Here is a 13,295-nt window from a genome sequence, read left to right as displayed (position 1 = left end):
CATAGGGTTTTCGAAGATTGCGAATAATAAGCTCTGTGTTCAAACACTGTTCATTACACTTACACGTTTTGTTCAGCCGGATAATTGTCACACGAAAATACAACATTGAGCACTTTTGGATCTTAAATGCAAACGCAAGACTTGAAAAGCTAACATTAGGCTATAAACGGACTACAGCGTCCTCTGGGCGCTCGTCAGTGACGTCAGCCCCACCCTGCTAAGACGACTTATCAAGCTTATTTTTAGAAATAACGTCCAGGACAAAGAGTTAATCTCTCTGTGTATTATATATTATAATCCACGCTATATATTATAAACTAATAAATACGCAAACACACATAGACCTTTGTGCCTTTTGTTTTTACGTGGGAAATACATATATATGTATATATATATATATATATATATATATATATATATATACATATACACACACACACACACACACACACACTTTCATATAATTTATATATATATTTGATGATACAGTAATATACACAGCTTTCTCAACTACAGATCACTTTTACTGCACTTCAACAATTTATCTGAGTTAAAAATAGGTTTAAATGACGATAAAACAAAACTTATGCTATTTTCAAATTCAAAACAAACCAAGCAAAAACTTGGTCCTAATACTACCACTCATGTTGCAGAGATTGATTTGGGGTCCCAGAACAAATATCTTGGAATTTTATTTGATGATACACTCTCTTTTAATTCTCATATTTAGCAACTGGTGAAAAAATTTAAAGTGATTTTAGGTTTCTATTTCAGAATTAAGATCTGCTAAAAAGAAGCTGGTTGATGCAACATTTATGTCGATATTGGACTACAGTGAAGTTATCTATATGCATGCTTCGTCTCAAAGTCTGCATGCATTGGATGCTGTTTACCATGGTGTACTAAGATTTATAACTAATTTTAAATCCCTTCATCGTTCCCACGTTGAAAATCCCACTCATCGTTGTGTACTGTATACTAGGGTAGGTTGGTCTGCTTTGTCCATTCGTAGGCTCAAGCATTGGCATATCCTTGTTTACAAATCTATACTGGGTCTACTCCCTTCATGTCTACAGAATTACATTTGTAAAAAGCCTGTTCATAACTATAGCCTTCGGTCACAGGATATTTATTCACTGTTTGTTCCTAAAGTGCGAACTGAGATGAGAAAAAAAAGGCTTTTAAGTACGCAGTACATTTTCAATGGAATAATCTGCAGACAGTTACAGTTCAAAGAATTGATTCTACTAAATGCTTTTAAAAATAGACTATAAAAAATGTAGAAGTTGAAACACAGGTTTGTAGATGTTTTGAATAGTTTGTCAGTGTGATTCATGTTAACTGTTAATTGCTATTTGTTTGTTGTCTGTTAGACCCATGTGACATGTACACTGCCTAATCTTGGCCAGGATGCTCTTATAAAAGAGATTTTCAATCTCAATGTGTCTTTCCTGGTAAAATAAAGGTTATAATATTAATAATGATGATAATAATTTTCTGTTTTGCTTTTGAAAAATTGATTGAGTTTAGTTAAGGAGGTGGGTGGGAAAGTCAGTCAGTCAGTCAGTCAGTCAGTCAGTCAGTCATTTAGTCAACAGCAGCCTCTGGTGGATTTACGCAAGAAGAGCAGGCGCGAACGGCATTCGCAAGCAGTTTTGTCTACTATTCTCAATGAAAAGGTGCTAAGCTCTGCCCGAAAAGCCACTATATTATGTCATATGTCCTATTGCATATTACTGGCATCATCATGTCCAACCATACCTGTTTGTTTAACAGCCTATGATTAATAAAAGGGTATTTACATTTACATTACACTATGTATGCATGTCAATTTAACTACATTTTTATTGCTGTTTGAATACAGTATATCAGTACAGATGTGTAGTGAATTTGCACTATTAAATGTAATAAACTTGTGTGGTAAAGTTCTGAAACTGTTACTAAAGTATCTGTGGTTGTGAACAAGAAAAGGTCTAATTAAATTGTTGAATTTAAAATAAAGGAGAAGCAGATTCGTTTACCTGTTACTTGCTTTTATTCTAGCTGAATTAAAGTGAAAATGTTATAGCACATACTGTGAAAAAATCCGTGATCATTTATGCATCATTTGAGAAATATTTGAAAAAGAAAAAAAAATATCTACAGGAGATCTAATAATTGAGATTTCAACTGCATACGTGATAAAAAAAAAATAATGGAGAAACAAGATTTGGGGAAACAAGAGATTAACAAGCACCATTTTAATTTACAGCCTGCAGATGTTATATTTATTGTAGCAAATTAGCTCATAGGGAAATATTAATTATGAATCATGACTAGTTATAATTAATTAAGCATGTTTTGATCAGTGTAATGACCTAATTTAGCAGTAGTTTACAATTCAAACTAGTTAATCCAGTGAACATTTAGCATTGATATCATTAATTAATGCTATTTTTAGCATCCACATAAAATGATTCTTAATCTGTTGCTTAGCTTAGAGCATGTACTGTAGCCAGATCGGAATAATCTACTGTATGGAAGAACGATTTGATGCAAGCTTTTATTATCATAGACTCAACACTCACATAAAATGTGCATACTTATTTTTTTTTGCCAAATGACTAAACAGAAGGAACACAAACATAACATTCTAATTTTTGGAGGAAATGTAAAAGTGGATGAATGATACCAAATTTAAGCAGGGGAATGCATAAACAATTACAGTACAAGATATTTACTGCATAGTGACTATAGTTACTTCTAATGTTTGAGGGTAGCACATGTATTTCCAATTGTGATCATAACTGACTGTAACTAACTGTTAATTAAAAAGTCTTATTTTACACCTTCCAACTAATCAGAATCAAGAATTTTAACAGACCATAAATAGTCCCAATGGATTTCCAGTTTTTACTGTAAACTCTACACTATAAAAAAAAAAAAAAAAACAATTGTCATACAGCACACACACTCACCTGCTGCAGGACATCACTGATTAGACACTCACAGCTGAAGCTGCTTTTGGACTGATTACTGCACTATAAATACAGCACACTAACACACAATGGTTACGTAAGCTGCGTCCCAAATTGCATACTTATGCACTATTCTACGCCATTTTGTAGTATAAATAGTGTAAGTAGTGTGTTCACACTGAAAACTCTTAAAATAATAAGTGCACTTTAATTACCCGGATGATGCACTCATTCAGTCGCTAAAATGAAGTGTGGAATGATGGACACTTCACGCACTCAACGACCGCAGGTTTGCTTACGTAGCGGAAGGGGCGGAGCTATCGGACGCACATGTTGGATAACTTTATTTATTTTGGATGGAGAAAGCAAAATTCTCCTACGGGAGTGATTACAGCGCCTCCCGATGGTGAATGCGGCAATAGTCACGATAGGTATTATTTGATAATTCGGTCGTTTATTTCACTGATTTGGCAACTGTCAAACGTCATCAGGGAAACGGTTTGAATTTCCGTTTAGTAAAAAAACATTAGTGTGCCATTTGGGACAACACTACATACATGTACTATCCTGTTGAGTGTGTAAGTGCATAAGTACATAGTGCATGAGTGCATAGTGTATAGTGTGCCATTTGGGACGCAGCTGTAGTCTTGTTATGTGTAGTGACATTACAAGGCGTTTTACTTTTTACTTGCTTTGCCGTGTTTTTGAACCTCACCTTGTTTGCTTGTTTTGCACCTTTGTTTTAAGTTGTTTGCTGCCTGCCTTGTGACCATCTGCCTGTTATTTTGACCACGACTCTGGATTGCCCTCATACATCTGTTTGCTCCTTTGTTGACCATTGCTTACCTGACCATTCGGTTTATAAGACACTGCGTTTGGATCCTCACCCCTGTGTCAGTGTCACATCACCTGTTACAGCCTGCTTAAATGGGTATCTTGGATTGTATTTGTTAATTAAATATTATCAATAACTGCCTTGTCTGATCGGTCTCAGATGTTACATAACTAACTATAAGAAACTGTGGCAGAACAAACAGCACTTTAATTTACAGACTGGCATCATTTCAATTTAGCCGGACCTTGTGCTTGTGATTATTCTTCTAGTTGTTATATGGTAAATGTCTAACGTTTGTGGGGTGTAAATTAAATGGTGCTTCTTAAGCCCTTGATATCTTATGTTACCGCTAAACTTGCACACACAGTGGCACATGCTTAGGCACACTTTTATTACAAAATGTGCTGCGATTCAGTGTACTTACTGTGTAAACTGCGGCATTTAATCCAAAACATACTTGAGTGCCGCATTGGCTAATACAGGACATGCTTGCTTTTAGCTTCCAGTCATACTGACGGAGGGATGGGAAATCAGAAACGGCGGCTCTGGATGAGACTGAACGGCATGTTGGAGGAGCAGCAGGGGTTCTGGTAATCCGCAAGGGCTGTAGGGAGGTGCTGTTCTCTCTCACACATGAAAAAAAGAAAAATGGCCAGCTAATCCAGCGTAGCAAGACTCCAGAGGAAATGGAAGCTGACGGCATTAGCGCAGCCACAAGCACCTTTGATCCTGAGCAGAGTCTTCCACGCTAAATCCGCACGTTTTTATTTTTTTTCTTCCCCTAGTCATATTTGTTCTGGTGAGAATCTTTTCCTCTGATCTTTTTCATCTCGTGTTACCTTGAATAATCGGCACTAAATGGTTTTTGGTTTTGTGAACAACACAACAAACAAAGCATCCTTTTTATGGTTAGGTTTTATTATTATTTGGGCTGTTGAGATGGCAATGGTTTTAGCATGGTTTTCAAGAGTATTTTTTGTAGAACCTTCTACTATATCAATACGGTAATCGTGAGCAGCAATAGGCCTACATCAAAAAAGGCATTGCTGTTACTGGATAAGACAAATGAATATTACTGAATATAATCTACTGAATAACATATCTTATTATATATATATATATATATATATATATATATATATATATATATATATATATATATATATATATATATATATATATATATATATATATCTTATTATTATATATATATACACACACACTACCTGACAAAAGTCTTGTCAGCTGTCCAAGTTTTAGGAAAAACAAATAATAACTTGACTTCAAGTTGATCATTTGGTATCTGAAGTAGCTTATATGAATGGCAAACGCCTCTATATTATTCTTTATTTATCAAAATAAAATATGATCATTCCTTGATTTTTAATTATTTAAATAGGACAGTAAGACAGTAAGTAATAGGACAGTGCTCAACCAAAATAATGTGTACAGCATAGAACATAAAGTCATTGTGCAGGGGGAAAAGAAATTAATATTGTGTATCACTCCCATGAGCTTGGAGGACTGCATCCACACATCTCTACAATGACGCAAATAACTTATTAAAAAATTCATCTGGAATGGCAAAGAAAGTGTTCTTGCAGGACTCTTAGAGTTCAACAAGACATTTTGTTTTCAACTTCAATGCCTCCTCCCTCATCTTACCCCAGACATGCTCAATAATGGTTATAACTGGTGACTGGGCTGGTCGATCCTGGGGCACCTTGACCTTTTTTGCTTTCAGAAACTTTGATGTGAAGGCTAAAGTATGAGAAGGAGTGCTATCCAGCTGAAGAATTTGCCTCCTGTGGTTTGTAATGTAATGAGCTTGATACCTTGATGTTGCCATCCACTCTGCAGATCTCTCCGCATGCCCCCATAATGAAATGTAACCCCAAACCATGATTTTCCTTCACCAAACTTGACTGATTTCTAAGGTCTTCTGCAGTATTTATGATGAATATGATGCAGTTCAACAGATGATTCATCAGAAAAATCTATAAAATAATCAACTACTGTAGAAGTCAAGTTAGTATTTGTTGCTCTTACAACTCGACAACAAGACTTTTGTCAGGTAGTATACACACACACACACACACACACACACACACACACACACACACACACACACACACACACACACACACACACACACACACACACAGTTGAAGTCAGAATTATTAGCCCCCTGTTTACTTTTCCCTCAATTTCTGTTTACGAAGAGAATAATTTTTTAACACGTTTCTAAACATAATAGTTTGTTCTGTGGAGACAGTCAGGAAAAAAATAGCTTATAGGGGCTAATAATTGTTTGTATTAAGTAATAAGTATAAAATGTTTGTATTAAGTGATAAGTGTATTAAGTCATACATTTCAATAAATAACACTTATAAAACTCAATATGATTTTAATATTATTATTATTATTATTATTATTATTATTATTATTATTATATGTAATAATAATACTATTATTAATATTACTAGTATCAAACTATTCTTCCTCTAAATATGTCCGACATGGTTTCTTCTAGATGGTGCATATTCTGTAATTATGTATCCTATTTTACATAAATTATACACACCATATACACAATTATTTCCCAAATGATGTTTAACAGAGCAAGAAATTTTTCAGAGTATATCCCATAGTATTTTATTTAATTTTTTTCTGAAGAAAGTCTTGTTGGTTTGTTTTATTTCAGCTAGAATAAGAATAGATTTTAAATTTTTTTTTAACCAATTTAAGGTCAAAATTATTAGACCCCTTAAGCAATAACGATATTATTATTATTATTTTTTCGTTTGTCTACAGAACAAACTATGTTTAGATAAAAATTTTGAAAAAAAAAATTCCTTCCGTTTAATAGAAATTGGGGAAAAAATAAACAGTGTGGCTAATAATTCAGGTGGGCTAATACTTTTGATTTCAACTCTATATACACACACACACAGAGTACAGCTATATTTACTTTTCCATCACCAGCAGAAAAACACATTTTCATGCTGAGAGTAGAAGCGTGTGAATTGGGATGCAGCCTCAATCTATGAAAAGCTGTAAAATGCCCCCCAAAAAGGTTTAAACCGAATGATGTTTGGTGGTTTAATCTCGCTGTAACACATTAAACTTCTGAGCTTGTTATTCTGCATGACACAGCAGCTTAACTTGAGAAACTCTGCAGCCGAGTTCAAAGCTCAAACAACTGGAGGTATCTTCTGTAAGAATACCTGCCTTTTCCAAACCAATCGCTTGATTGTGCCTGTGCATGCCTCTGCATGGATATCACATTACTTATGAAGACATATTACTTCCCTCGTCCGCAAATACACACAGAGCTGATATTTATCTGAGCGTATGTTCACACATCCCTTAAAGCTCACAGTGGGAGACGTCACTCGCTCAGTCTGATCAAAGTCTTCGGCACCACTAAACCCTTACAAATATCAGAACTGTCAGCTAAAATGTTTGCAGGCGCACATCAGTGACGGTGCCGAGATGAATTACTTAGGAAGACGTTTTGGATTTAGGAGGAGAACAAAATTCGTGAAAACACTTCTAAGATAAAGTTCACCCAAGAGTGGAAACTCTGTCCTCAATTTGTTCATTCAATTATTTATTCATTTCCCTTCCGCTTAGGCCCTTGAACTGCCAACTTATCCTGCATATGTTTTACGCAGCTGATGACCTTCCAGCCACAACCCAGTACTGGGAAACACCCATATGTGCTCACATTCACACACACATACAAACACACTATGGTCATAAGTTTTGTGGAACAGTTGTGACAGATAGTGTGCGCTTTGTCTACGAATTACATTCCTGTACTCCACTGGAAAACCAAAATGTTCCCACACAGGTGACTTAAACGGTTTTGGGGGATCTGCAATCTCAATACTATGCAAAGCAGCCATCCTGCTTATACAGTAGTAACAGAGTGTGATCGCTCACATGACATAACATGCACTTACTAAGAAAATACTATGTTTTTAATATTTAGAACAAAAGCTCATCATTGCTAATACAATTTAATAAAATGTGATAAAATAAAGATGTGTTTAAATTGGTTCAATTAGTTAGAGACACGTGATTCAAGCTTAACAATGGGCAGCAGGGGGCGTGAGAGCACAGTGGTACGCCACAAGAGTTTCGCGATACAAATCGTGGTTGGTGTATCGCGATATTTCGGTTTGGTTTATAATATCATTACACCCTTAGCAAATAGTGAGACTTTTTTTCTGGGTAAACTATCCCTTTAGAAAAGTTAGTAAAATGTTTTTACTTAAAAAATAAAAATAAAAACGAGTGTAACTTGGAACTGTTAAGTTCAACCCAGGCTCATTCTAAAAACGTATCCCAATATACATTTCTGAAGAGGGCCAAATATGTCCCAGGAGATCCAGAAAATCCAGAAAAGGAAAATCCCTCGCCTGATTTTTACCATGTTTTCAGATTTTACCATATTCTCACCCTGCTATTTACTTGGTTATTTTTTTATTTTTCTGTTTTGGTTTTACTCGCTTTCTGAAACCATTATGCGCCGGAATCTATGCGTCTCAAGTCCACCGACGTACATGGTGAGCTAACTGGACAAACCGGTAACAGCAGGAAAGTCATCCATTCGGGTGTTACATCCAGGATTCACTTGAGAAAGGTACAAGATTGCAAGATTATCAAATAGGTAGATTTATTTGCAATCACTTACAATTAAGAACAATGGAAGGACATGAAGTGAAAACAAGCATCAAACGAGACATCACAAAGAACACCAGACAAAGACTGAAAGACATACAGGGACTATAAATACACAGGGGATGATTGAACTGATTACACACAGGGGATGAAACACAGGTGAAGGTGATGAACATTAACACAATGGCGGGAACTGGATCAAAGGAGCACATGGGGAAAGGTCTCATGATAAAAAACAAACAGACAAGGAAGACAGGTTGTGACAACGTGCTACATAATTCACAATCTCCAGAAATGTATATGGGACTACTTTTTCAGAATGATCCTATGTTGGTAAAGTTGCCTTTTTTTTCTAATTTTGTACATAATTAAAAATGTACAGCATTCCTGTTCAAGTTTTAGAATTGATACAAATGAAAAGCTGGGTATTAAATTTACTATAAATTGCTGGTCCTTAGCCATTTTAAATAAAAACAGGGCTCTAACTTTTTGTTGTATCTAAATTAATCTCTTCACTATATGTAATGAAAAGGTACACTGAGAGTTGAGAGAGGGTTTCTGATGATCAGTTGAGATTAGAACAAAGAGTTTCTAAAATTCCCCAGGTGTGAAAATAGTACAAAAGTGAATAAAAAGAAACTATGAAAGCAAACTGGAAAAGAGAGAGAGACTCTTTGGAGACTGCAGATGAAAAGAAAAATATCAGCAGTTTGGATAACATCAATTCCTTTAATGGACAGATAAGCAAATTGAAAGGGGTTCAGTATGTGCCTGGGCCTGTAGTTGAAATGTTTTACTTTTTAAAGATCATTTTAAAAGATTTACAAAACTGAAAGGATAAAGTAAAAAGATAATACTCTAAAACAATTTGAGGTTTGCATCTTCAGTGGAGCTGTATCAATACATAAACACACTCTATGAGGAGTCTCCATAGGCATAATTTATTTTACAACACAGGCTCATTCTGAAAACGTACCCCTGTATAAGTTTCTGGGGATCGCAAATTATGTAGCCAGAAGTAGGTATGGCTGCATTTTTTCTTTAAAATGAAGGCTAAGGGGCGCTATGACACCATTTGTTGTCACGCTTACCAGCTGATGGCTTACATCTGTGTGGTCGGCTTTCCAGCTGTTACTAGTTTGTCCAGTAAGCTCGCCATGTACATTGGCAGACTTGAGACACAGAAAAGAGCCAGAAAGAGGGTAAGACAAAAACAGAAGCTAAAAAATAAACAAGTAAATAACAGGGTGAGTATGTGGTAAAATCTGAAAACGTAGTAAAAATCAGACAAGGGCTTTTATTTTTTCAGATTATATTTAAAACACTGTCGTTGGGTTTAGGGAAGTGGGTCGGTGAGTCAATCAGTGCTTTCGAAAACACTGTTGGTTGGGTTTAGGGAAGGAGGAATGTGGGTCAGTTGATGGGTCAGAAAGTCAGTGACCTCTGGTGTATTTAAGCGAGAACAGCAGGAGTAAATGACACTAACGAGAGAAATTTAAGATCATAAAATTTGAGGCACTAAATTTGAGTCCTAACACCACTGTATATTGATGGGGACTCTATACTGCTCAGTGAGCACCATCTTTTGGATGTAATGCTAAACCGAGATCCTGATTCCCTGTGGTTGTTAAAATTCCCAGTATGTCCTTGTGTTCCCTGTTTTTTTTTTTCATAGCTGTATAATATGTATTAATAAATATGCATATGGATTTATTTTTCATTTAGTGTTCCAAATCAGCCGAAATCTGCAGAGTTTGCCAAAATGTCCGGATCCATGTGATTGCTCTACGCCAGCATATTAGTTATTTGATGTTTTCACCTACAAAATTTAAACAAGAATAAAACAGTAAACAGTTTTTAGTGTTCTCGCAGGAGGGGGAAATGACGCTCATTTCCAAACCGTTATGGTTAGCAAAATAATACGTGTGGTTTATTTCGCCATGCTCGAAATCAAGGACTTGTGGCATTTATTTTTGGGTTATGGACTGCTCTAAAGCAGGAATAAACTGCCTTGGGCCTGCCATTGTCAAGAACACCCACATTTACATATAAATTGGGAAACTGAGCGAGCAAGAGAAGAGAAAATCAGAGAGATAGAAACAGAGAGGGGGAGAAAAAAAAGAGGAAAAAAAAACATAACTATATGTTGACAGTGTGTGGTCTTTGGTGAGTGTAAGAGCGAGCGTAAAGGAGGACGCTTTAATATCTGATGATTTCTGGCTTGCAGCTAAAGGCCTCTCCTGTCTTTTGCCTGTATATGTGGAGATAAATTGTTTAGGATGGCAGTTACCCTGATCAGATGTGCAGTCCCTCTCTATCCAGCGGTAGAAATATTTAAGCGAGTGTTATTTTAAGACTCGACTAAACATAGCAGCCTCTCGCATTCATATTCATGTGGCGTGGATTTATTAGTTTGCAGATTTTACTTGCTTTTTTTATTCTGTGTGCTGATGCTTGCATGCTAGCATCGAAACAGCATTAATCATCCTGAATCAGAATTGAGTTATTGTGGGTCTAAAGTCGTGTCAAGGCCATGGGGTCAAAGGTGAGCTTGTTTGCATTTGGGGTTTTCACACTGCACGTACCATCATTGGCTATCATCATTCTAAAGATTAATTTTACCCCCAGGTAAACAAACATTTGACATTTTGACACAATTTTGAAGAGGGATTAACATCACTTTTACAGAGGGGTTTAAAACACTCCAGGGCAGAGTTAGCATCCTTTTTCTTCCCAGTATTAGCCCAACATTACAGTGCCAAAACCAACATAGACACATTATGAAAATGTAGCCTTATATACATTTTTGGAGATGATGAATTATGTAGCCAGAAATATGTATGCTGCATTTGATCTTTAAAATGAAAGCTATAGGGCGTAATGATGCTGTTCCTTTTTGCGCTTACTAGTTGACCGCTTACCTCCCTATGGACAGCTTTCCTGTTGTTATCAGTTTGCCAAGTGGTTCGTCAGTGGACTTGAGATGCAGAGAGGAGTTGACCATGATAACGGGGTTCAAGTGCATCGAAGAACGACTCCAGAAAGCAGGTAAAACAAAAACAGAAGCCTAAAATAAAATTACAAGTAAATAACAGAGTGAGAAGGTGATAAAATCTGAAAACATGGGGAAAAAAAATGGCAAGGGCTTTTCTTTTTCTGGATTGCATTTTAAAACTGTCGGTTGAGATTTTCAGTTGGGAATCGATGCTTTTATAAACTGTAATGGTTGGATTAGGTAAGGAGGAGGGTGGGTCAGTCAGTCAGTCAGTCAGTCAGTCAGTCAGTCAGTCAGTCGACAGCAGCTTCTGGTGTATTCACGCAAGTAGAGCAGGCATGAATGGCAATTCGACGTCTCAAAAAGCATACACAGCAACCACTGGTGGATTTGCGAAAACAAAAATTGCAAAAAAGTACCTCCATGGGACAAATTTGGCACTCTTCAGAAATGTAAAGCGGTACGTTTTCAAAATGAGCCTAACTTGGCCAAACCTGCGCAGAGTGAAAAAAATTTGGTGTTAAAATGTTATGACTCAATGCTCGGTCACTGACAGTCAGTCACAACAATCAGTGAAATTTTTCACAGGGGAAAAAGTTAAAAATATCAAATAGTAATAAAAAAAAACAATATTTAGAATGAAGGGAAGACTTTCCTAATTCCTTACCTACCTTAGTGTCTAAAAAGATATTTAAGGATTTTGTTTTCATGATAAAAATGTCAATATTACACACTTAAAGGGATAGTTCAACTAAACAAATATATATAATAAATACTCACAATTTACTCTTCAAGTGGTTCCTAACCTTTATGGGGTTCTTTTTTCTGTTGGACACAAAAGAAAATATATTTGTGACACATTATAATCTGCATACGATGAATCATTTATTAAGCATTAGCAAATAGTCAAATCATTATTTGTTAAGGGTTAACTCTTCATTAGATTGTATAAAGCAGTTTATAAATACAGCCACATTTGCTGTATACTACCTGACTAATAACTTGACTTCTAGTTGATCATTTGATATCAGAAATGGCTTATATGAAAGGCAAAAGCCTCTAAATTATACTTGTTTTACCAAAATACATTTGTATTTATTTATTTTTTAATTAGGACAGTAAGGTCTGACTTTGCTTGGACACAAGTCTCATCACTTAACATATTAATATTGTGTCTGACTCCCATGAGCTTGGAGGACTGCATCCATACAACTCTGCAATGACTCAAAGAACTTATTAATAAAGTCATCTGGATTGGCAAAGGAAGTATTCAGGACTCCCAGAGTTCATGAAGATTCTTTGAATTCATCTTCAATGCTGCCTCCTTCATCTTACCCCAGACATACTCAATAATGTTTATGTCTGGTGACTGGCCTGGCCAATCTTGGAGCACCTTGACCTACTTTGCTCTCAGGAACTTTGATGTGGAGGCTGAAGTATAAGGAGCGCTATTCTGCTAAAGAATTTGCCCTCTCCTGTGGTTTGTAATGTAACAGGCAGCACAAATGTCTTGATACCTCAGGCTGTTGATGTTGCCATCCACTCTGCAGATCTCTCGCATGCCCCCATACTGAATTTAACCCCGAACTATGATTTTTCATACACCAAACTTGACTGATTTCCAAGAAAATATTAGGTGCATGCAGGTTCCAATAGGTCTTTTGCAGTATTTGTGATGATTGAGAAGCAGTTCAACAGATGATCCATCAGAAAAATCTACCTTCTGCCATTTTTCCAAATGATTAACTAAAAGTCAAGTTATTATTTGTTGCTCCTACAACTGGGATCAATGACAAGAGCTTTGTCAGGTAGTTTATTC

At 36.0% G+C, this 13,295-nt stretch overlaps 1 protein-coding gene across 4 annotated transcripts in view; it reads right to left on the bottom strand.

The window, feature by feature from the left end:
* The window catches only part of LOC137487485 (uncharacterized), a 128,414-nt gene that overhangs the window by 52,881 nt on the left and 62,238 nt on the right, over positions 1 to 13,295 (bottom strand). Inside the window, exons 6-7 of one of the 4 annotated variants that reach the window (XM_087241381.1) lie at positions 12,257 to 12,301; positions 11,403 to 11,970 (exon numbers count right to left, since the gene is read on the bottom strand). The exons of 2 other annotated variants lie outside the window; for them this stretch is intronic. In XM_087241381.1, coding sequence (XP_087097507.1) covers positions 11,835 to 11,970; positions 12,257 to 12,301 — 181 coding nt within the window. In that variant the 3' untranslated portion in view covers positions 11,403 to 11,834. Of the gene's footprint in view, positions 1 to 4,216; positions 4,528 to 11,402; positions 11,971 to 12,256; positions 12,302 to 13,295 lie in introns of those variants that run through there. One more of the 4 variants, XM_087241383.1, reaches the window with a different exon arrangement.

This window comes from Danio rerio, chromosome 2 (assembly GCF_052040795.2).
Source record: "Danio rerio strain M-AB ecotype USA chromosome 2, GRCz13ab, whole genome shotgun sequence".
NCBI classification, from domain to species: Eukaryota; Metazoa; Chordata; class Actinopteri; order Cypriniformes; family Danionidae; genus Danio; species Danio rerio.
The sequence above is the reverse complement of the archived record's forward strand: the minus strand, read 5'-3'. Positions and strand labels throughout refer to the sequence as shown.